The following is a 23,234-nucleotide window of genomic DNA, read 5'->3' as shown; positions in this document are numbered from 1 at the left end:
CAAGAAATTCATATATAAATATCTGTAAATATTTTTATTATTTAAAATTGATGGGAGGAAGTTAATTTCAGAAAATTTTATTATGTATACTTATTTATATATTATGATATTTATTTAAAATTAAATTAAATAATTTATAATGATAATTGGTTTAATGATGCATACATGTCCAATTTTCAATTGTAAATCTCGCGTTCATTAGAAAACCACTTATTAAAAGAATTAAAAATATTTTTTTTCATAATTGTGTTTCCATATGTTAATTTTATGCCTTAAATTATACATACAATTGTAATTTTTTTCAATTAAAGCAACCGGAATATGAACACATTGATAACAAATGCTGAAATTATATTATTCGTCTTTATCAACAAAAAGTATGGTACAGTGACGCACATCTCGCCTGGTGATCAATAGATCCCAGATTTAATACCCACTGGGACTACTTGTACCCCTTTATTAGATATTTAAGGTGTCTATTTCAATATACTATGCCTATGACCCTCACTTGTAGCCGAAAAAAATTATTGTTCATCTTTCAGAGATTTTAGTACAAATTTGAATAGAATAAATACATAAAAAATCTGGGTACCCATGGCTTGTAGCGGCTAGTAATAGTTCTAAAACGAAAGGATATATTTATGCATATTAATTGCTTAACATAAAAGTGATATATAATAATGCCTTAATTAAAAAAAACAAAGCAAAGTTTGTCGTGGCGAACTTAATAACTGATGTAAGAAAGCAATTATAATGTTTTTTAAACACCTTATTCAATTAAATTGTGTTATATCTGTTTTGAAGAGATCACCGAGAATTTTGGCGTGATGAACAATATAGTAGTCTTGATATACCATATAAATATATACTGATTGCAAGTAACCACCAAAAAGTATAAATCCTAGTATTGGGAATTTACTTCTAATTTCATGACCGAACACTTACTTGATGTCACTCAAATTCTGCATTCGGCTGGATCTCATGCTCGCTTCTGGGATTCTCACTTTTCGGACTCGTCCTTCTCCGAGTACTCTGGTTCGTTTCTAATTTGCCTTCTCTTAGAGCACATTGGGGATGAAGATGAAAATCGCACATGCAACAATAGTATGACTATACAGATCCCATTTCTTGGCAACCGTCACATGTGTAATGGACCCACGGGGTGAGCTGAAGCTCATGGCAGTGCAGTGCGTGTGGCAACTTCTCGGGCCAACTGTTCACCATATCCTCGATGTGGTCATCGGTGAAAGGATAAGCGTCCGCCCCGTAAGCTTCTAATAAGCTTCTGCCTTCTTCGGTGATTATTTGACCCCTTGGCCCTAGAGCTACCAGCTTAGGTATATCATGGATCTCAAGTTTGGAAAACAATGATAAGATCCTTGGGTCATCGAAAGGAAGTGCCAGCCACGGCATTCTTGAAAAGTATTTTTTAAAGGCAACTCGATCATGTACGAAAGGGATGAATATTACTTCAAAGGCCTCATCTTTCGCCTTCTTCTCATGGTATGCTTCGACAAGCTTCAAAAACAAAGCATAGCAAGAAGGGCTCTGATAAGTAGAGAAGTAGAGGAGGACGCTCTTACCCAATAAATCAGAAACCTGGACGTTAGCTCTTCCATTTGTAATGACAAAATCTAGACATCCCGATACCAAGATTGATTCCAATATGTTAGCTTCCTCCTCGCCGGTGTCTATGCCCATTGCAATGGTCGTCGGCACCTAATATTCAGAGAGATGTATTATTATAGGTACTCTAGATGATTTAACATATTCCCATATTATTATGTATAGTAAAGAAAATGGTAAATCAACTTTCGTTGGAGCAAGTTCACTAAATAAGGGAACACTAGGAAAAGTTGTCACGAGATAAATAAAGCCATACAATTGCAAGATGCAAGAACTTCAATCTTTCAGGGTCCCGTTTGTTACGCGGGAATGGAATGGATTAGAATAGAATGCTCATTTCTTCATTGCACCTTATTTTCTTATTAGAGTCTTTTACATAAGTTGAAAAGGGCATTCTCTTATTAACATCTTTTTTCTTCATTTTGTTGGAATGAGCATTCCCTCAATTAAGAAAGGGAGTGATCATTCCCTCATTTCATGCTATATATTGTGAACCATCACATATGTTCTTTAATTTATATATCTAAGAATGTATATAACATGATATCTTGGTAAATAATTATAATATTATAATTATATTCCTTCATTTTGTGATGGTCATTAAAGAAAATCACATTTTTTGATTCAATACTATTACATTTCCCTATATAGAATCCATTCATTTACATTCCATTTCATTCCATTCCCATGTACCAAACGGGAACTACGTAGTTTTCAAGCCAAATAATGATCAAGTCCAAGAACATCCAATGAAGTGGCCTCCATCAATTTCAATACTGACTATATTTTTGAACCTAATAGGCAATGGAAAAGCTATTCTTTAAAAAAATCTAACCTTCCATTCTCGATAGGATCGTCTGCTTAACTTGTCACATCCGATGAAGTGCACTTTTATGGGCTCTTTCAGATTCTGTGGCTTCTCTAACTTTCTCAAGGAGTCACAATAGTCAATGCCAAGATGTTGCAAGTGTGTTAGTTTCCCAAGGCCCGGAATCTCAATTAGACATGGACACCATGAAACATTGAGTCTCACTAGATTCTTCAGGTGCGAGATGTCAGGCATGCAACCCAGCCACTGACAGTCCCTTATGGTTAGATCTCTCAGGCTTTCCGGAAGACATAGCCCAAGGGTGAGCTTTGAACGTATAGACACTAAGAGGGCATTGTCTATTGACTGCAGATCATTGAGTCTTCTAAGAGCCCAGTCATTCGAGCAGTTGACAACTTGTAAACTGTATAAATTCTTCAAGCTGGAAATTGGGCAAATCTATATCAATGCTAGTTTGGTCAAGAACCATCTCCTCTAAATTAGGAGGAAGCTGCGAGACTTCCTTCAATTTTGGGCAATCTAACACAAGTTTCTTGAGCTGAGATAAGGAACCAAATTCACTTGGTATGGTGGTGATAGACCAAAGTCGTAACTCTAGCTCAGTCAAACGGTGCAAGCTCCCAATCCCGTCTAAGTAGAGATGACCTTCTACTTTCATATTTGTTAATTTCATCAGATTGGAGAGACGCCAACCTTCTTTTGGGGAGTTGGATCTGAGATCTAGCAGAGTTAGACTGGGCGGGAGATCGGGCACATCTTCCAGCCTGTAACAACCATGTAGTCTGAGAGATTGGAGATGGGAGAGATGAATGATGGAAGAGGGTAATTGACATACTCTGGATCGTGAGAGATCCATGGATATCAAAGAGGAAAGACCCGACATTTCTGAGGGAAGACCCTTCAAAAGATCAGCTGATTGAGCTTCCAACTTTTTGAGCTTCCCTAATGCGCCTAATGATTCGGGTAGCTGTCTCAACTGTTTGCACTGTGTCAAATAAACCTCTTCTAAACTCTGCAGGCGCCCAATAGAGTCAGGCAACTGTATTATATCGGTCCCAGATAAATCTAGTTTGACTAGTGACTTCAATCCACCCATTGAGTCAGGAAGTGCTTTTAGTGCTTCACAACCCTTTAGAAGCAGCTTTAGATTTTCCAGTCCTCCAATTGATTGGGGCAGCTCAACGATTCTCGTGCCTCCCAGATCCAATTCTACCAGTAATTTCAACTCCCCAATCGCATCAAGCGAGTTGACAAGATTTCCCAGTTCTAAATTGTTTAGTTTGACGCACTTGAGCTGCACTAAATTATGGATGGAATTCGGAAAGCCGAAAGATTTAATTCTTGTTTTCGTGACAACCACCTCGGTCAAGTTTTCTAGGAGACTAAATTCTTCGGGTAATCCACAAAGAGAATCACATTGCTCAAGGTTCAAGTACCTTAGGCACCTTAGATTGCCTATGGAGCTGTCAATAGAAACCAAACACTTGCAGCGTGCAAGAATCAATCTTTCTAAAGTCATTCCAGTAGGGAAATTGGGTGTCCTCTCTAAACAAATAGCTTCTGTGAGATCAATAACTTTCAAGTTCTTTGCATTCTGTAAATGAACAAAGAACAATATGTTGTCATTAATTCAGCGAATAAAGTTAACATAAAAGCTACATAACAGTAGAGTAGATGGTATATATATTCATAAAATAGGAAAGGTTTAACATGTAGCAAGAGGATATTTAGCCACCATATTAGATGTCATACCTGCAACTGGCTCCATCCTTCCCACTTTTCGCTGATGTGACTTGAGGAGAAGTCGAGAATGACTAAATTCATTGAAATGAAAACGGGCACATGTCCAAATGGATCAGGGAGAAAACAAAACTTAGAGACAGACCTTCCCTTGTTACCATCACGCGGCCGCCAACAAAGCCATCTTAAATTTGGAAGACGATCTTTGAAGTCCTGCTGAAGTACCACCATTCCCAAGTCAAGAAATCTCAATTTTTTTAAGCTTCCAATTAATCCAATCCGCTTTAGTCTCCAACGGTCTCCATCCACATGGTAATTTAGCCTGAGTCCCTCTGGGTTCTCATTTTCCTGCAACAAAGTAATGAAAGGTTGGTCCATCATACAGAGATTGTTTGCCAATAAAGAACTAAAAGAATGATAATGATGGAACATCACCTCTCAAAAAAAAAAAAATTTGATGGAGCTTGCAGAATTTATATATGCCATTGACTCACCTCTTTACTCATCAGAACTTGCATTGCTTCCTCTCGCGCCCATATCCTACTACGCTTTTTCGGATCGTTCAAACTCTCCTCACGAACAAGATCCCTACCAAGGTCCCTGAGTTGATCATGCATCCATATTCGATCACCGTCCGAAATCTTTACCAAGGACCTGGAACACAGGACTCCAAGCGCCCAGTGTGGGTAATATTCACAGGCATCCCACATATATAATGGTTTTGTTTTATCGATGTCAATAAAGAAACATGCTACGTCAAGAAATATTTGCTTTTGTTCATGCTCTAAGTTGTCATAACTTATTCTCAGCCTTTCCTTCACCTCTTTCAAAGGTATTCTTTTTGACCTGTCTATGATATCTTTCCATACCCTACCATCTTTGTTGTGGAGAAGTGACCCAATTACCATAAGAGCCAGAGGAAGTCCGCCAGTTACAGAAACAGCTTCTTCAGAAAGTTCTCTAAAAGCAGGAGGAGGAGATTCTTTCTGAAACGCGTATATACTGAAAAGCCGCAATGCATCATCAGGATTTAGTGTCCCCATCTCCAAATGCCAAACATCGTCTTCGTTTAGTTTTTCTTCTCCAATCACCAGCACGTCTTTGTCCCTAGTTGTCACAATTATCCTGCTTCCTGAACCAAACCATGTGGACTTTCCTGCAAGCTTCTCGATTTGTTCCCAACCATCAACATCATCAAGAAAAATAAGGACTTTCCTTTTACAAAAGCTCTTTTTGATCTTCTCATGTAAATCTAATTGTCTTGTCAACTTGGGGTCAAGACCATTTAGAAGCGTTTCTTGCAGATATTCAATACCATGATGCGCTGCAATCTCTCGCACATTCTCAAGGAAGGTACTACAATCAAAACGAGCTGATATTTTGTTGAAAACGAACTTAGCAAGAGTTGTCTTGCCAATGCCACCCATTCCATGGATTCCAATATACCGCACATCATCATTTGATTGAATGTCCAACAATTTCATTGCAGAGTCTAATTGACCATCTATTCCCACCAAAGGAGCAATATCATATCTTTTTCTCGGTTTCAGCTTAATCATAACCTCTTCAACAAACACCTTGCAAAACTTCGTGTAGCTGCCATAAATTATCATTGATCAGTCATCTCGATATGATAATATATATATTAGCAAAGCATCACCATTTTCAATTAGATAAACTGAAGGAAAACAATCGTGTTGTTCAAGTATTTTGGTGCATTCAGGTGTTCCTTCTTCCAAAATTATAAAGTAACTAGTTGCTAATTTTTTGTCAATTTTTGTACGATCGAAAGTAGATAATTAATACATGTGACAATTTTTGATCTATTTTTATTGTACTACATTGTCATTCACATCCCACATCTACATCCCTCTATATATAAAATATTTTCCGAATATTAGGTTCTGCATATTAATATAACAAATTTTGGAGAATATGCAAGATTTTTTAATCATATATTTCATTTTTTGTTTAATTTCCATAGTATTATTCATAAATAAATCTAGAATTTTTTTATCTTTTCATAATATATATACAAATCTTGGAGCTCGTGCGTTGCATGGGATTAAACATGATCTTTTTTTCCTCTAATGTTATTATATAAACATGTGATGATGATTTTTTAAAATAGTAATCTACAATTAATAACATATATTAGACATATAAGACTAATAATAATTTCATTTCACTAATAAGATAGGGAAAAAATTACATAAAAGAAGAAAATTGAATATAAATATTGCATGTTTGATACCCAGTGAGATTACCTATGCCCTTTTATTAGCTATTAGTGTTTCTCTTTCATTGTACTAGGCCCATTGGTCTCCCTGTAACTAGAAAAAATCATATAATTCTACAAAAATTCATGCGTGAGAAAAACTAGAGTTCTCCAAAAATCTAACTGTGGACTAACCTAAAATAAATCTGCGTACATGTGAAAAATTGAAGATATATGGTGGTAGCAATATTTTTCAGAGTCAAATCGATTATGGTTTATGTGTGATACATCTACTATTTATAACGCATCATACAAAATATAATATAGATAGCAAATCATACATTTATCTACAAAAAAAATGAGACCTGATATGTTTTTTGAAGAAAAACATATCACATCATATCTAAAAAATTTATTGATGCTTTTGATTTCATAATAGGATTTTAAAATCAGATTTTGATTTTGAAAAAGAGTGATATAAATGGGGCCCACCGTTTAACTTTGTAAGAATTATTTTGTTTTGTTGTGGAAAAAAGTAGTATAAATGGGGCCTACTTTTTGATTTTATATGAGTTATTTTGTTTTGTTGTGGGTAGAATTAGGTTAAAATTGTGATTTTAAAATTGTATCCACAAACCAAACAAGCCCTATATATCTTTCTATTTTAGAAAATTTCAAAATTTGTATCTGAAAAAAGCAAAAATCTCGAGAAAATAATGACCAGTCCTAGAATTCGTTTATTAGAAAAAAATTAAAAATTCGATAAAAAAACCAATCCCGCAAATATATATTTATTTGTTTTATAAATTCTAAATCAAAAAATAAAAAATTAAAGAAATCTCAAAAAATAAAGAAAGTAATGAGCAATCTCACAAATCTATATCTGTATATTTTAAAAAAAATCAAAAATTTAATTTTTAGAAAAAGCTTAAAAAATCGAGAAAATTTATTTCAACAACAAAGCGTTCCGAGACCACTAGACCGGGCCCACCAAGGTCTTGCTTTCATATATATATATATATATACATACACACACATAATTGGAAAGTTGATTTGGTCCTCAAGCTTTAGCATTTTTTTTTTGGCCCTAAACCTATTTTTGGGGCGAATCTATTATTGAACTTTCTCCATTTGGTTCACTTTAATCCTTTTTTTTTAATTAAAAAGCTTATGTGACATTTTATTTGAATACAAATTAATTTCAAATCATAGAATATACTAAAAATTATATATAAAAAAAAGGAATTGCAATATCGGAAGGTAGAAGGGGAGGGTGCCATAGGGTGCTTGCTGACGACCACCACTCCCCCTCCGTGAATTTATAATATTAGTATTTTACTGTTTTGGAAATAAACTTTTAGTTAAATAGAATGCCACATTGGCATTTTTAATTTAAAAAATAATAATAGGACGAAAAGTGAATCAAATGGAGAAGGTTGAAGACTAGATTCAAATCAAAAATAGAATTAGAATATAAATAAATAAAAGGAGCTAAAGGTTGAACACCAAAATCAATCAACTGTTTTTTAACTGTAAAAATTTTTTTTATCATAAATTTGGTTTTTTGTAATATCTTTTTAGAATATTTTTGGGTACAAGGTTGCCTTCAAACGATCAATTTTAAGTTTATGATAAGATAGATATGATAGGAATATAATATTTTATTAACTAGCTTATTACATTATAAATAAGAAGTATCACACCTACATTTTGCTATCAATTTGACCATCAAAATATAGTTATACTTCTTTTTAACCTATGAATGTATCAATTTACCTACGTATTGATTAGCATATTTGCTTTTTTTAGCATGTCTTATAGTTTGTTTAAAGAGCTAACACCATTGATATAAAATAATACGTCAAATTTCGGGGACAATGTTGGGGCTTCCATACCAACTTTTGCTTAGCTTAGTTTCATTTATCTACTTTATGTACTTTCTCCTCTTCATGAGCTACAGCCTGCGATATTCAACGGAAAAAATAATATGTCAATTTATTCAAAGCAATTTTTTATCGAAAAAAATCATAAACTTTCATTTTGATTTCATATCTATCACATGGTCACATTGTTCGTCTTATTGCTTACGTGTTAGTCAATTTTTCATTTTCTGGATGCGGCTTGTCATGTCATCCAAATTGTGAAAAAAATATCAGTAAGACTTTTTTTTATTAAAAAAAATAAAGAAAATCAACACAGCAGCATCCCCAGATGAGGTCGCTGATGCAGGAATGATCATGGAACGGTTGAATCCTTGCATATCCAAATCCGTTGGAAAGGGTCAATCCCAAACCCATTAAGCAATTAGATAGGCCAAAGCCCTTCCCACTAAGTATATGGATTTCCATCAGAAATGGTTTTCTACCTGTCAATGAACTCTTTTATTTTTTCTATTATTATCCTCTGCATTAAGGTTTGCCTCCCTCCTAATGAAATACCAAACGGACGAGGTAAATTCACAGGACAAGGTAAATTCATTGTACGCCACGCCTGCATATTCACAGGACAAGGTAAATTCAGAGGTGGTGGCTGGCCCCAAAGGAGATTCGAACCTGGGAGATGGGGAATGCTTTCCCTTCTCTTTACCACTAGGCCAATCCTATTCGGACATGGTAGTTACAAAGGAATGAAGGTTTATATTTATAGCAGCCCGATGGTTTCAGAAAATGTTAACTTGATCGGAGACCAATTTTGAACCACAGGGATTTCAGGAGTACATCCTATGAACTGTAACAAGAATTGAATGGAGCTTTTACTTTTACTTACCCGGTAGTCATCACTTCTCGCCCCTTGATTTTAGCGATTGATCTGAGAGCTTCCTCCCACTTTTCCACTTGTCCTTTCTCGTACTTCTTCTCATGCCCCTTCAGTTGCTTCTGGAACAATTCTGTGTTTAGCTTAACATCATTCGGTGATACTTGGTAGAAGATGGGCACGATCTCTTTCTTAAGTTCCACCATCCTTTCAACTTCACGAAGGCACCACGAGCTGTCAGCAAAGGTTTTGGAGAAAATCGGGATACATAGCTCAGAGTTCTTAATAGCTGGCAGGATGTTGGTGATCTTATCTCCGGGGGCGAGCTCGTCGTCGTCCCTGAAAACACGAATTCCGGCCGTGTCCATATAGTCATAGAGAACATCGGTGAGACCCTGCCGGGTATCCGGCCCTCTGAAGCTTAGGAACACCTCATATTCATCAACTGACGACATCTTGTTCTGCCTAGTTTCTGCTCAACCGTCGAGCAAAAATTTTTTAGGGGTTTTGGCTTCTCAAGAGAGAGGAGTCGCACCTGAAGACCAGGAACAATAATTGATGTGTAGTAGATATCATATATATATAAAAAAAAAATAGGACTAATTGTAATTGAAGTAGTTGATGAGAAACCTGATTTGGAGCTCAAGTTGCGACGAGCAACGACGTAATGGTGGCAAGAGAAGCTTAGGAGAGTACCAATAGCCGACGAACTGAAGAGTGGCGGCAGCTCAGTAGGACGAAGCGACAGCAAGAGAAGGCTAGGACAGAGATCGATCGTGGAAGAACTGAAAAGCCATAGCAATCGGTGTCAATTCGCTAAACCGGAGGAATCGAATTGAGGAGGAGAGAATCCGATCGGCGTCAAATTGAGAAAGCAAACCAACGGGGAAGCACTCTGATGGTTAACCAGGGAGTCAAACAGGGAGTCGAACCAATGGAGTCAATTCTATAAACCAGAGGAATCGAAGCAATAGACATCACCGAATCTTCTCTGGTGAGGACTGACGAGGCGGAGCAATCGGTGAGGTACTGAGGTCCACGATTGATTGTGGAGAGGAAGGGGGGAGAATGAGAGTGAGCTTGAAGTAGGCTTGGGCTTCAACAGTAAAATTACACCATTAGAAAATTATATATTTATACTAATAGATTTATAAATATGTTGGTATGGACCTCTTTATTCAAATGTCTTATGTGTTGTTAGTAAAAATTTATGTAGATAAATGACTTTTATTTTGTAGTGAAAGCAGCATAAAACGATTGAACAATAATTGATGTGACGTAGATTTCATATATATATATATATATATATATATAAATAGGAATAATTGTAATTGAAGTAGTTGATTACTTGCATTATATATTGGAAAGGCCCGGTTGCAAAAGCAAAAGCAAAAGCAAATAATTGATTAAAGCTGGACAGGTGCCAACTTTTGATTTCTTATGTCTTATCAATTGGAGAAATTGAATGACATGTGCGCCTTGATCATCTATCCTGTACAGCAAAATTTCAAGGAGTTTCCCCGCAAAATAGTCTTATTTTCTGAACTATTTCCCATAATAATTTTCCACGTAAAATATCTTCTGTAATAGTATTATGCTATCTTTCATCCATTTATAAAGTCCCTCAAACTTTTTCCTCTATTTTATTTTAAGTCCTTTTTAATCCTATAAAATGGAAAATTATAAAATAAAAAAAAGGATAAAATTACAAAGAGAAGGGGGTTGTGTGGGCCTAGGGTTGGGCATGTTGTGGTTCGGTTCTGAATCATGCCAAAAAAAAAGCGTCAACGAAATATGTTACTGTTGAATAGAGCGTGAATTTTCTTTATTTATCAGAAGTTTCATCATATTTCAACAGTAATTAATAATTTTTTTTTATAGAAAGGACTAATCATTTAACGAAAATCAAAGAGAGTCGAATTCGTTTTTTTTTTTTTTGGTTGGGAGGAGGGGGGAAGTGGTTGGCAAGAGAGCGGAATTAGCTCATTGGAATGAAGCAGCTTCCGTGAAGGTCACAGAAAATGCTGGCAGAGCTTGTCTTTTTTTTTTTTGGTATAAGTTATTGTATCTTAAAATTTAATTGAATCTCAATTAATTCAGTCGAGTCGGGTCGACACAATAAGAAATAAAACTTTGTCAACGTAAATTTTCTCTATCCATAAAATTAGAAATTGAGACCTTACTTAAAAATAAATAAATATCGAACTGCTAGCTTGCCTTTTGTCTTGAATTTTTTTTAATCAAATGAGTGTAATTTTGACAATAAATTTCGATCCTTTTCTTTTGACCAAAGATTACCATCAAGAAATGCGCTTTGTGGGTCAAAATTATTTATTAAAAAAAGAATTTTTAAGAAGCAAGTTGGCAGGGGTAAAAAATGAATGACAGTCGATATAAAGAGCTAAAGCTGCACTTTACTAATTATATATATATGTGCATATGTACATCAAGAAGTTTAACTAAAAAGAAATTAATATAATAATAATTGATGTGTAGTAGAAGAAGACTTTAATTGATAATCATTCAACGAAAACCAAAGAGAGTTGAATTCTTTTTTTTTTGGGGGGGGTTGTCAAGAGAGTCGAATTAGCTCATTGGATGAAGCAGCTTCCGTAAAGGTCGCACAACATGCTGGCAGAGCTTGTCTCTTTTCTTTTTGGGTATTAATCATCATATCTAGAAATTCGATTAAATCCCGATTGATTCAGTATAATCAGATCGACTTTCTTTTTGGGTATTAGTCATAATATCTAAAAATTGGATTGGATCCAAATTGATCAGTATAATCGGATCGATTAAGAGATGAAACTCTTACAGTATGAATTTTCTCTATTTATAAAATTAGAACTCGAAATTTTACTTAAGAAAAATAAATATGTGAGCTTGTCTTTTGTCTTGGCTTTTTTTTTCAATAAGATGAGTGCAATTTTGGCAATAAATTTCGATCCTTGCCTTTTGACCAAAGATTACCATCAAGAAACACGCTTTGTGAGCCAAAATGATAAAAATAAAATTAAATTAAGAAGCAAGTTCGTACGATTAAAAAAGAAAAAATTATCATTGTCATCTCTCAGCTTTTATATTGTCATCAATTTAGTTCCTCTATTAATTTTGCCACCATATTAATCCAAATGTTTGCCTTTTGCATATCAAAATGGTCCTTGACGTCAGACGAGGTAATGGAAGTCTTACGTGACTGCACATGTGGACCAAACGACGTCAATTAAATCGTTTTTTAAACCCCAAACACGTGCCTAGTTTGAAACATCACCGTTTGAATCAAATCCCCGAACTAAGACATTTCCCTGCAGCTCCAATTTGGTCGGTGTCGGGAGCTCAGCGTACTCGTAAGGGATCGAGCCTGAGAACCCGTTCTGAGAGAAAGAGACGTCCTCCAAGTGCAGGAGCCCTACCAGGGTTAGCAACGCCCCGAAAATGGAGTTGTTCCGGAGGCTGAGCCTGGTCAAGAAAATGACACTTTGCAGGAAATTTTTCGGGAGCGACCCCGTCAGTTGTATCCCCGTTGAGCACGAGCTAAACGACATGTGAGTTCGAGCAGCTGACGCTGACCCACCTGCTCTCGTCCCCAATGTGAGGAAGCCCGGTCCACCTCCGATGCAAATCCAACGAAGAGTTAATGGAGTCCCTGAGCTTCAACAAATCACTCTTCTCATCGGGACACGAGATATCGACATCGACGGGCGCTGACGTACAAGGCTACTGAAACAAAGTAAGAAACATGAGCAAACAGAGCACAGCTACATCGCTACTAAACCACGTGATGTTCGAGCTCATGATCAAAGCCTGGAACCCGAGGCGAAACCAATCATGGGGCGTGCTTTGATTCGGCCGGATGATCGAGAAAATGAGGAGTTTTCGAGTTTGATTACCTCTGTATAATGTTGGGAGTTTGACGAGGCATGCAAGGCAAGATTGGTGGGAGATTCTACAGAGGAAGCGGAGGGAACGAAGGATCCGTTAGAAAGGAACTTTGAGTACATGACTAGTTTCTTCATGAGTGACCTCCCTGACAGTGAGAACAGATCACGAACAAAATCAATGTGGTAATATTTTTGCCACAATTTTCCAATCTCAAGGAGATCTTTTAACCAGTAAAAGTAATTCGACGACAAAACATCTCAAACAGTTGGAGATATATCATATAAACAAAGCATAACGGGCATAGGGCAAACCTATATTCTTTCGAGCTCTTTGGGAAGCTGCTCAAATGAAAGGAGAGGCAAGAAATCAGGAACAGCAGGGTCAACTGTATGCTTCTTTTGCTTGGTCTTCTCAGCATTGGCTGTTCGGGGATCAAAGGTTAATGTGGCTTTAGGTCCAACACATTTGAAAGTAGGAAGCCTTTCATTCTTATGTGCAGTAGAAGCTCGGACAGCCACATCAAAACCAGGCAGGAAGGCAGAGCTCGGAAACTTAGCGGGTGAAGAGTGATTGCCATTGCTTAGGGAAGCACTTGCTCTTGCTTTGCTAAAAACGGTGGCGTTTCAAGCAAGTGTTCAGGGATTTGCTTTAAACGGTGTTGTTTCAAATCAGGCACGTGTTTGGGGTTTAAAAAACAATTTAATTGACGCCGTTTGGTCCACATGTGCAGCCACATAAGACTTTTGTTACCTCGCTTGACGTCGAGGACCATTTTGATATGCGGAAGGTAAACGTTTGGGTTAATATGGTGGCAAAATTAGTAGAGGGATTAAATTGATGACAATATGAAAGCATATTGATTGATGACAGTGGTAGTTTTCTCGGTAAAAAATGAATGAAAGTCGATATCGTGGGGTTGGGGTTCGCAAGAGAGTTGAATTAGCTTATTGGATGAAGCACCTTCCGTGAAGGTCACTAAACATGTTGGCAGAGCTTGTCTTTTTTTTTTTTCTTATTAGTCATAGTATTTAAAAGTTCAATTGGTCTGAACTAATTCAGTCTAATCGAATCGGTACAATAAGAGATAAAGCTCTTACAACATGTATTTTTTATATTCATAAGACTAGAACTAGAGACTTTATTTAAAAAGAATAAATGTTGAACCGCTAGTTTGTGTTTTGTCTTGGCATTTTTTTTTAATTAGAAGAGCACAATTTTGACAATAAATTTCGATCCTTTCCTTTTGAAGATTACCATCAAGAAACGCGCTTTGTGGGTCAAAATGATTAAAAAAACAAGAATTTTTAAGAAGCAAGTTGGCACGGCTAAAAAATGAATGACAGTCGATATAAAGAGCTAAAGCTGCACTTTGCTAATTATATATATGTGCATATATACATCAAGAAGTTTAACTAAAAAAGAATTAATATAATAATAATTGATGTGTAGTAGACCAAGACCTTAATTGATAAATTTTTTATAGAAAGGACTAATTATTCAACGAAAACCGAAGAGAGTTGAATTCCCTTTTTACGGGCCCACTGATTATGGGCCTATGGGCCTTGGTACCTGGGCTTGATACTTTTTGAGGGTCCCTATTCCCAAGCCCATCATTTGCCCACCATGGTGGGGAGAGGCGCATCAATTATATGTGCGGTCGGGCGTGTTTCTTTTGCTTTTGATGATTTGGTTCATGTCGCTTGAGCCTTTGTCCTCGAGGGCTTTGTTTTTTTTGTTGATTATGCAGTAGCTAGCAGGAAGAATGTCGCTTGGGTTCTGCAATGGTGCAACCGAGTAGGAGGTTTTGCAAAGTCCTCCCTTTTGTATCAATTTTCTTCCTTTGCTTAACTTGTCCCTTTTAGTTGATTCACGACACTTTTCTTTTTAGCTGCCTTGCTTCGCTTTTCACTGCTAATTTCCTCACTTCACTTCACGTGGTACCTCTGCTTGATAACTCAAATTGATTGCAGTAGCGCGTCTCTTTGTATATTGGAACAGATTCGCTTAATTTTCAATTCTTCGAATAGCTTGATTTGCTTTTGTCGCGTCGCTTGATCTGCAAGTTTCGAGTGAAATCATAGACCTTCAAGCTCGCGCAGCTTCACAAAAATAGCTTTTCCAACATTTTTCGTTTATTATTTTATTAAGTGTCCAAGCTGTGATCTCACCTCGATTAGGAAGCACTCTTTGGGCTGCCTCATTTGAGCGTACCGATGAGCATCGCTGTGGTGCATCTTTGAACCAAATTTTTCTGTGCTGTGTTGCGCACAGAGTGTGGTATCGAAGGTGGCACATGAACTTTAAGCCTTTTATTTTTGTTTTCGTTTTGGCCTTCTTGGGGGGCTGGTGAACCTCGTCGCTTGGTGTGGAATTTTCGCAGAGTCTGAACATTATGCCTCGAACTGGGTGGACCTTTGCTTTGTACTAAATTTGTGTCGAATTTAGTTGAATTGTCATTCACAATGCAATCTGACGGTTGCTGCCAACATGCCCATATCAGCAAGGCTAAGGTGCTGCGACTAACTCAGCTCGTTGACACACCTCGCTTCTTGCCGTCTGCCTCGCTACTCATCGGACCTACCATCTTACTGCAATTCTTTTGTCTCTTACGGGCCTCGCTCCCTGGCGATGAGGAACTTCGCTGCTCCCACAGCCCTCGCTACTTGGTGATGTGACTGGCGGAATGGATGCTTTGTTGTTTGCTGCTTGGCGGCCTAAGGCCCCACTCTTTGCTTGAACTCCATAGTGGTGAGGTTTTTTAGCTCCTTGTTGCCCATGTCACTCTTAGCAAGTTCGGGTTTGCCCCCTTTTTATTGAAAAATCATCGCTCGAGTTCAAGAGTTGTTACCTTGATTGAAAACATGAGGGGGGCGGCGAGATTCCCGCATGCGAGATGTCGCTATGTCTAATTTCCTCGACAGGAGAATCAATTTTGCCAAGTCTCGCTGCCAGGCCTCGTTGTTCTCATTCTTTCGTTTGGTCGACACCTCTGGCGCGGGATGGGACTCGCGGTTCACGGAGATGTATAGAAAATATCAAAGCTTCATAAAGCAACAAGAAATGGTTTGTATATGTATATGAGGAGATCACCTCTGACAAAATCATGCATGCTCGGTGCCAATTTCTTTTGTTTGCGTCGAATATTTCCAGAACCATGTCATGCTCGCTTTTCATAGGCTTCAATGATTTTCGATATACCACAGAATAATGTCCGTTTCGCCGCTTTCATGATCTTCATGTGACGGAACTTGGAGGTGCTGTTGCAGCCACCATGTTTATCGACTCCTCTGCTTTGTGATGCCCGGTCTCACCTCGCGAAGTTTGTAGTTCGTTGCTTTTGCTTTGCGAAGTTTGTTGCTCTTTGCGGCATTTGCTCAGGTTTCGCCTCGGCATCATAGATAGGAGAAGGCTCAGTATAGTGGCACTGTCATTGTCGTGGCTGTCCGTCCCTCATCAGGATTTGAGCCTCATTGGCCTTTTACGAGGAAAGTGCTTTTTCAGATCGTGGCGATGGAGGTAGTGCCGATTGAAGGGATCAATTTCAGACAAATTTGCGGGCGGTGAGGACACAACCGCTGTGGTTCCCGTTGTCTTGCTCGCTAACTGACACTGTTACATTTCATAGGTCGCTGTAGAGTCATCATTGTTAGGATATCAAGTTGTATTTCAAAATATTAAATTATCATTTCAATTTTTATATTATCTTATAGATTAATTAATGAAAAATAAGATATTAGGCAATATATTACTAAATCCTACATACATTACTGTCGTCATTGTTAATATTAATATTATTATTATTATTATTATTCTACTTTTTTTTAAGAAGGAAAAAAAGGAGTAAAAAAAAAAAAGAAGAAAAAAAGAAAAGAAAAGAAAACGACCTGTGAAATTTTCGTTCTTCTTCCATATCATTTTAAAATCTCTAATAACCCTCATCCTCTGTTACAAACCCCTAATACCGGCGGCCGACCCTATCCGGCCTCCACGATAGGCGACAGCAACCCGACCCAGCCCCTCTGCTGAATCCTCGCAACCCCGACCCCGACCCCCCGCCTCCACGCCACGACAGGCCGCAGGCGGCAACTACTCGACTCTCTCCACCTCTCGACGGCATCTCCCCCTACCCCTCCAACTCCCCATCAGTTCTGTTGAGGCCTGCTCCCAGCTTCTACTCTGGCCTCCCCACCTCGTTCGCTCGGGCTCGTTCTTCGCTTAACTTTAGCAACCGAGCCTGCCCAGCTCGAGCTTGAGGTAAAATATGAGATTTTGTTAGCCATCCGATCGTTGCTGTGGGCATTCCGATTTCTGGGCTTGGCATTTCGTTTCATGGGAGCTGAAGAATTGGGAGGAATATCCCCCAAAGTTGTCAGCTTCATACACTGAGGAACATGCTCTCTCTGCGACCGAGTCGCAGATTATGCCACTCCGCTGCCGCCGCTGCAATTTCGTGTGTGAACTCCTCTGCAACTGTTTCCAGCTCCGTTCAAAACCCTAAACGCATTGAGGAGCCCGCCCTTATCAAGCTCAAATCCGAGCGAGATCCTGAGAAGTTGTTCCATCTCTTCAAGGCCAATGCCCACAACCGGTTGGTTGTCGAGAACAGATTTGCATTTGAGGACACCGTTTCCCGGCTTGCTGGTGCTGGACGGTTCGATTACATTGAGGAACTGCTCGAGCAACAGAAGGCCCTACCGCAGGGCCGCCGAGAAGGTTTCATTGTCAGGATCATAATGCTGTATGGGAAGGCTGGGATGATCAAGCAGTCCGTTGACACTTTCAGTAATATGCATCTCTTTGGATGCAAGAGGACCGTGAAATCTTTCAATGCCACGTTGCAGGTCTTGGTCCAAACCCGGGATTTAGAGGCCATCCAGGCATTCTTCCTTGAAATGCCTTCAAAGTTTCATGTTGAGCTGGATGTGATTTCTTTGAACATTGTTATTAAAGCACTTTGTGAAATGTGCGTGTTGGATAGGGCTTATTCTATAATGGTGGAGATGGAGAGGGTGGGAATCAGACCTGATGTTGTTACCTACACAACCCTGATTTCCGCATTTTATAAGAGTAACCGTGGGGAAGTGGGCAATGGGTTGTGGAATTTGATGGTGCTGAAGAGCTGTTTACCGAATCTGGCGACGTTTAATGTTAGGGTTCAATATTTGGTTAACAGGCATAGAGCATGGGAGGCCAATCGTTTGTTGAAAGTGATGATAAAAATCAGGATGAAGCCCGATGAGGTTACTTACAATTTGGTAATCAAAGGTTTCTTCCTTATTGGGGATCTCAAAATGGCCAAGAGGGTCTACTCTGCCCTTCATGGGAATGGGTATAAGCCGAATATGAAGATTTATCAGACCATGATTCATTATCTCTGCAGGGAGGGTGAGTTTGGTATGGCATACACAATATGTAAAGATTCTATGGGGAAGAATTGGTTTCCAAGTGTGGAAACTATTATTGCACTTCTGAAGGGGCTCAAGAAGAATGGGCAGATTGGTAGAGCCAATGTAATTGTAAATTTGGCCAAGGAAAGGGCGCCGCCCTTTTCTTCTAGTCAAATAAATGCTTTCAAGACCATAGTTTCCGAATGATGATTCAGATGGGCATAGGAGTCTGATGTTTTCTCCATTCATTTGTGTATCGCTAGTGGGTACACATTAGATCTTAGCCAAAATATATAGAAAAGATACCTGCATGTGGTACATTGCAGACATTTTTTTTGCTCAACTAACATTGGGGTATCGGATTGAAGGAACTTTCTCTTTTACTAGATTCGAGACTTTCAATGAAATATGTCATAATGGGAAGAGCTCCGCGCAGATGCTGGACGTTGCAACTGTTTGTAAGCTCTCTCTGTTACTCTTCCTCTGCTTGCACAAGCACCAAAATAAATATTGGTTCTTTGATCTATGATAAGATTGTAATATAAGATGATAAAAAAAGGAAGGTATATTATCCCTGCAGGAACCAGAGCAATCAGAAGAAGCAACCATCCTCTTGCAGTTCTGAGGTACTTTGACCCTTTTGACTGAAGTTGGATTTTTGGAATTTGAGTGAAAGCCTTGATTTTTAATCTGGATTCAGTGAAGTCCGTTCATTGGTAATTTTTTATTTGTGGATTAGGGCTTGGATTTTGTTGGGCCTTTTGAAGATTGAAGTGATGTGATACAATGGTCATACATATGGCCTGCAAGTGGGTCTAGCAGCTTGGAGGTGTTCAGGGTCTTGCCTTGGCACGGTCTGCGGCACTAAGAGTTCCCAGCAACTCCAGTTCGATTTTTGGGAGATGTCTCAGTTGTATGTGATGAATCCATTCCTTCCTCTCCTCTTTTCTTTTTTTTGCTTATGAGACATGGTTGAGAACCTCTTCTGACTGTGATGTGCTCTTTCAGGGTGCAAGTCAGCGGAAAGATCCATCAGTCAAAGCTGCGCAAGTTAACGATGTAAGTTTCTTGCCATTCCTATGCCTATGGATGGAAACATTTTTGTTTTTGGTTGGATCAAATTGTGAAATCTGGATAGATGCAACTCCATTGTTTGGTAGGATCTCATAAATATCCTCCATGGCACTTCTTTGAAATACCACTTTGCTCTTCTTCAGTTATCAAATGTCCAAATCATGTAAATAGTTGCCGCTCTGGCCAAGTTTGGGCACCCTTTCTTCTTTGAGTGGTCTTTTGACAATCCTTAAGGCAAGCTTGTCACAGTGCGCAGATCTGGCTTTGCTGGCCATGTCTTGGTTCATTATTAGCCTTCTCGTGTCTTGAGGTTGGCTGCTGCATGTGTTGGAAATTAAAGTTGAAAAATGAATGTTTATAATTTGTGTACGGGGTACTTTGGTCTTTCAGCAAGTAGCCCTCTAAAATTCCATGTCTTATCCTTGTCAGTGAATGTAGAAATCTGATTCTTTGTTATTCTCTTCCCCCTGATTAAATTGTTGGAAGTCTACTGCGATCTTAGTTAATGGTTAATTTCTCTTTTTCTGTTTATTATTTCTGTAAAATTCTATATCAACGAGCGAAAAGTACGTAAGATTTAGAGCAAACATAATTTTCCTGTGGTGTTTATTGTTGCAGGAATCTTCCAATCAGCTGCCCCTAGTGGTGAATAGATTCATCCTTGACTAGGGAGTAGAAGTTTCTGGAATTAACAGTTGGAATACTTGAAAGAATCATGCTGATGCTATCAGTACCATGAATTGGGAAGCTGTTGCAGGAGCTGGTTCTGAAATTTCACCTTTGCCTCTTTCAACTGGAATGGGGAAGTCTGTGACTAATGATGATGAGAGATACAAATGTGGCAGCATGAGGGAGTTGCAAGACTCAAGGGAAAAGAAGAAAATAATTATAAAAAAAGCTAATTGGCTGAGTAGGGAAGATCGCATGAATGTGCTAATTCATAGTCAAAATGAATTCAAAATAAAATTTCGCTAAAATCTTTGGACTGAATTTGTCATGATCAGGACTCAAATGGAAGGGTCAAGGGTCCTTCATGATTCAGATGTGGAAATGGTGGACAAGGTGTGAGTTCCCTCGTGATCAGAGGATTTAGAGGAACAATGAGAAGCAGGAGTCGTCTATTCTCCTGACTGATGCTTTGGACGGCATTTTTCTTAAAGAAACCACAGTCCTGCATTCACGGGAGGAGGTAATGCTTGCCTCTGACGATTGTGACCGTAACTTGGATAGGGTTTTAACATTTAGTGTGAACACTACTAATAACAGTGCAATGCATGAAGTGGGTTACCCTTTCTTGATTTAGATCGTTAAAACTGAAAGAGAGCATTAAGAGAGCATGCAGATATCCAGGACAGTTTGTTGGTACCAGTACGAAGTTGGATCCCATCAGCAGAAGTCAAGGATTTGATGGTATTGATAAAATCACAAGTCATGAACAGATGGGTGTGGGTAAAACTCCTGGTCGTTTAACTGGCAGTAGGGAGTATGATGGTGACGACTACACTTTGACTCGAGAGTGGACAAAATTGGAAGGTACCTTCCCCTGTGGTTAGTTCCACTATAGTTCACATCGTTGCCTGAGGAATCAGTGTGCTATTTGCTTGCGGAACCTGAAGCATCAGAGCCTCTTAATACTAGCTTCCCTTCTCCTAGTCTGAAGTGTTTTGATGGATTGAGAAGAGGCATCGGAAACGACTATTTCAGTCCGGAGGCGGGTTTTTTCTCAGTATCTCAGCCTGGAAGGGTTGATTCTTTTAGCTCCTCGTGGGAAATTTTTCCAATCTGTGTCCCCCTCCAGCTGCAAATGAGCCACTAGGATCTTGCTACTTCAACCCCCCTCCTCATAACTTGCACAGGATGATTTTGTGGGAGAATTCTTCCCGAACGAGCCATGCATATAGGAATGAGCATTCCGACACGGACAACTTAGTTGAGTCGGCACTGTGGAGAGGAATCCCAAGAAGTGAGTAAAGCAGCAGCAGCAGCAGCAGCAGCGGCAGAGACTAGTCCTTACTGCAGCAGGGATAGGATCTCTACTCCTACAGATCAGTTGTTTGGTAGGGTAAATTAACTTGGATCTTTGTGGAAGTAGGTCCATATGGGACTGGCAATAAAATAGGTAAAAGTGCACGGGATCAGGAATCTCATCTCAGGAAGCCGTTTGGTTTGGAGATCTGGGAGCTCTCTCTGTGCCGATTTTGCAGAAGCAGGTCTAAGGAAGATAGCATTAGCAATTGGGTCCCCGGTAGACGATTTACACCCAATACGGAAGGCATCCGTGGTGGATTAATTTTTGTAACCGTTCTTTTTGTAAGGACTGTTAATAAGATTCTTCCAGATATATAATATTATGGACCTCTGTATGAAGTGTCCTGTAATATCTCATTCTTTATTCTTAAGGCAATTCTTTGAATTGTTAAACCTGTGGTCTTGGAGGAATAGACATTCGAGAAGCAACTCCTGTGCAGACTGTCTTGCTAGGCATTCTATTACCTGCCCATTGGGCGTTCTTATCTACTTGATGAATCCACCCGAACCGCCTTGCCCATTTGTTGTTAGGTGACTTTTTTGGAAGTTGCTAAACTCCGTTTGTGCATCTTTTAATTGAATTTGGTTCTAACCCCTTTTCTACCAAAAAAAAAAAGTTAAATCGTTATATAAATGACGACATTTAAGCATAGGTTTTTCCAGCTGGATGAAGATAGGAAATGGTTAACGTCATCTAGTTATGATATTTATCTTCCGATCCTTTTCCGACTGTTAACCGCCTTACTTCAGCCCCTCTAGGCTCGTTTTGAAGTGCGGTAGCGTTAATAAAAGCACTATTGAAAAAAAAAGTAATGTTTGGCTCTATGTTTTCAACCGCCAGTCTATGAATTTTTGCGGTTGTGCTTATTAAAATTGCTTTTCTCAACGCAGTGATTACCTGGACATGCTTTTACTTATTTTCCTTAATTATTCCCATTATTATTCTTTATTTTCATGACGGACCCTGATCTGCGGCCATAATTGTCATTTCCATGCAATCACCTAACCTTTCATATTCTTAATCGATGGAACAAAATGCAAACTTTTTAATAATGTCATATTTTTTTTATTCTTAATTTTTCTCTATTGGAATATAATTTTCTTGTAGAAATGTGATATAAAAATTATCTTATCTTTATATATTTTCGTTAGTTAGTTATTAGTTTTAAAAAAAATCTTATTCTTACTATTGTACAATAAGTCATTTCAATTTCGTGTTAGTAATCGTAATAGTACTTTCCTGAACGCTCTATGCATCATTCTTCAGTTTCGACAAATTTCCAAATTAACATGCCAAATGCACTAGCAACTTCTGAAAATCAACATGCCAAACACATAAGAAGCAATCATATTAGCTCTTCTAATCAATTATATGAAATGGCTAATATTCGTATTGTTATTACTTGTAGCTCAATGAAAGATTAACTTTATTTATAATTATTCAAATTTGTGAGAGCTTGTTTTTATTAGGTCAAATAGTTTATTCAGCAGATCTATGTTACTTGATTGGCTTATTTTTTGAATTATCATTCTATCAATAATGAATTTCTAGGTAAGTCGACAAATAATGAATATTTTTCTTATTAAAGAACTATCAGCCATTTTAACTTTTTCAGCAATCGGGAAACATCTATTATGTACAGTCATCAATCTCAGCATATATAAAAAAGAGCATGCCAAACACCCAGCAACTTTT

At 38.3% G+C, this 23,234-nt stretch overlaps 3 protein-coding genes and 1 long non-coding RNA gene across 8 annotated transcripts; 1 reads left to right on the top strand and 3 right to left on the bottom strand.

The window, feature by feature from the left end:
* Nucleotides 1-334: 334 nt before the first annotated feature.
* Nucleotides 335-2,736, bottom strand: LOC116196655 (probable nucleoredoxin 1). The gene is made up of 2 exons (XM_031526504.1): nucleotides 2,462-2,736; nucleotides 335-1,719 (listed from the first exon to the last, which is right to left on the bottom strand). The coding sequence occupies exons 1-2, from the start codon at nucleotides 2,687-2,689 to the stop codon at nucleotides 1,111-1,113; spliced, it is 837 nt and encodes a 278-aa protein (XP_031382364.1). The 5' UTR covers nucleotides 2,690-2,736; the 3' UTR covers nucleotides 335-1,110.
* A 65-nt stretch (nucleotides 2,737-2,801) lies between these two features.
* Nucleotides 2,802-10,292, bottom strand: LOC116196652 (disease resistance protein RML1B-like). Of its 4 annotated transcripts, none has more exons than XM_031526501.1 (6): nucleotides 10,149-10,292; nucleotides 9,798-9,952; nucleotides 9,180-9,702; nucleotides 4,690-5,791; nucleotides 4,208-4,543; nucleotides 2,802-4,049 (listed from the first exon to the last, which is right to left on the bottom strand). In XM_031526501.1, the coding sequence occupies exons 3-6, from the start codon at nucleotides 9,620-9,622 to the stop codon at nucleotides 2,832-2,834; spliced, it is 3,099 nt and encodes a 1,032-aa protein (XP_031382361.1). In that variant the 5' UTR covers nucleotides 9,623-9,702; nucleotides 9,798-9,952; nucleotides 10,149-10,292; the 3' UTR covers nucleotides 2,802-2,831. The 4 variants fall into 4 exon arrangements, with proteins under 4 accessions (XP_031382361.1, XP_031382360.1, XP_031382359.1 ...); XM_031526500.1 differs by having other exon boundaries at nucleotides 10,048-10,286; XM_031526499.1 differs by having other exon boundaries at nucleotides 9,798-10,062; nucleotides 10,149-10,281.
* Nucleotides 10,293-12,271: 1,979 nt separating this feature from the next.
* LOC116197540 lies at nucleotides 12,272-13,632 on the bottom strand. Its single transcript, XR_004155058.1, has 3 exons — nucleotides 13,361-13,632; nucleotides 13,058-13,194; nucleotides 12,272-12,887 (listed from the first exon to the last, which is right to left on the bottom strand). It is a non-coding gene; the product is annotated as an uncharacterized LOC116197540 (long non-coding RNA).
* Nucleotides 13,633-16,961: 3,329 nt separating this feature from the next.
* Nucleotides 16,962-21,979, top strand: LOC116196421 (pentatricopeptide repeat-containing protein At1g80150, mitochondrial). 2 transcript variants are annotated; one of them, XM_031526122.1, is made up of 6 exons: nucleotides 16,962-18,434; nucleotides 18,824-18,894; nucleotides 19,000-19,062; nucleotides 19,176-19,349; nucleotides 19,445-19,495; nucleotides 20,129-21,979. In XM_031526122.1, the coding sequence occupies exons 1-4, from the start codon at nucleotides 17,441-17,443 to the stop codon at nucleotides 19,206-19,208; spliced, it is 1,161 nt and encodes a 386-aa protein (XP_031381982.1). In that variant the 5' UTR covers nucleotides 16,962-17,440; the 3' UTR covers nucleotides 19,209-19,349; nucleotides 19,445-19,495; nucleotides 20,129-21,979. The 2 variants fall into 2 exon arrangements, with proteins under 2 accessions (XP_031381982.1, XP_031381983.1); XM_031526123.1 differs by having other exon boundaries at nucleotides 16,963-18,434; nucleotides 19,017-19,062.
* The last annotated feature ends 1,255 nt before the right edge of the window (nucleotides 21,980-23,234 follow it).

This window comes from Punica granatum, chromosome 2, assembly GCF_007655135.1.
Source record: "Punica granatum isolate Tunisia-2019 chromosome 2, ASM765513v2, whole genome shotgun sequence".
Taxonomy (NCBI): Eukaryota; Viridiplantae; Streptophyta; class Magnoliopsida; order Myrtales; family Lythraceae; genus Punica; species Punica granatum.
Note: the sequence above shows the minus strand (reverse complement) of the source record. Positions and strands in the feature narration are given on the sequence as shown.

Coding starts and splice junctions, on each gene's coding strand:
- LOC116196421 (XM_031526122.1), top strand. CDS start 17,441: ATGCTCTCTCTGCGACCGAGTCGCAGATTATGCCACTCCGCTGCCGCC. Junction 18,895..18,999: donor GCTGGACGTTGCAACTGTTT/GTAAGCTCTCTC, acceptor AAAAAAAGGAAG/GTATATTATCCCTGCAGGAA. Junction 19,063..19,175: donor CATCCTCTTGCAGTTCTGAG/GTACTTTGACCC, acceptor TTTGTGGATTAG/GGCTTGGATTTTGTTGGGCC.
- LOC116196655 (XM_031526504.1), bottom strand. CDS start 2,689: ATGCCTGACATCTCGCACCTGAAGAATCTAGTGAGACTCAATGTTTCA. Junction 1,720..2,461: donor GATCCTATCGAGAATGGAAG/GTTAGATTTTTT, acceptor TCTGAATATTAG/GTGCCGACGACCATTGCAAT.
- LOC116196652 (XM_031526501.1), bottom strand. CDS start 9,622: ATGTCGTCAGTTGATGAATATGAGGTGTTCCTAAGCTTCAGAGGGCCG. Junction 5,792..9,179: donor CGAGAAGTGATGACTACCGG/GTAAGTAAAAGT, acceptor AATTTATGGCAG/CTACACGAAGTTTTGCAAGG. Junction 4,050..4,207: donor AAGGATGGAGCCAGTTGCAG/GTATGACATCTA, acceptor GTTCATTTACAG/AATGCAAAGAACTTGAAAGT.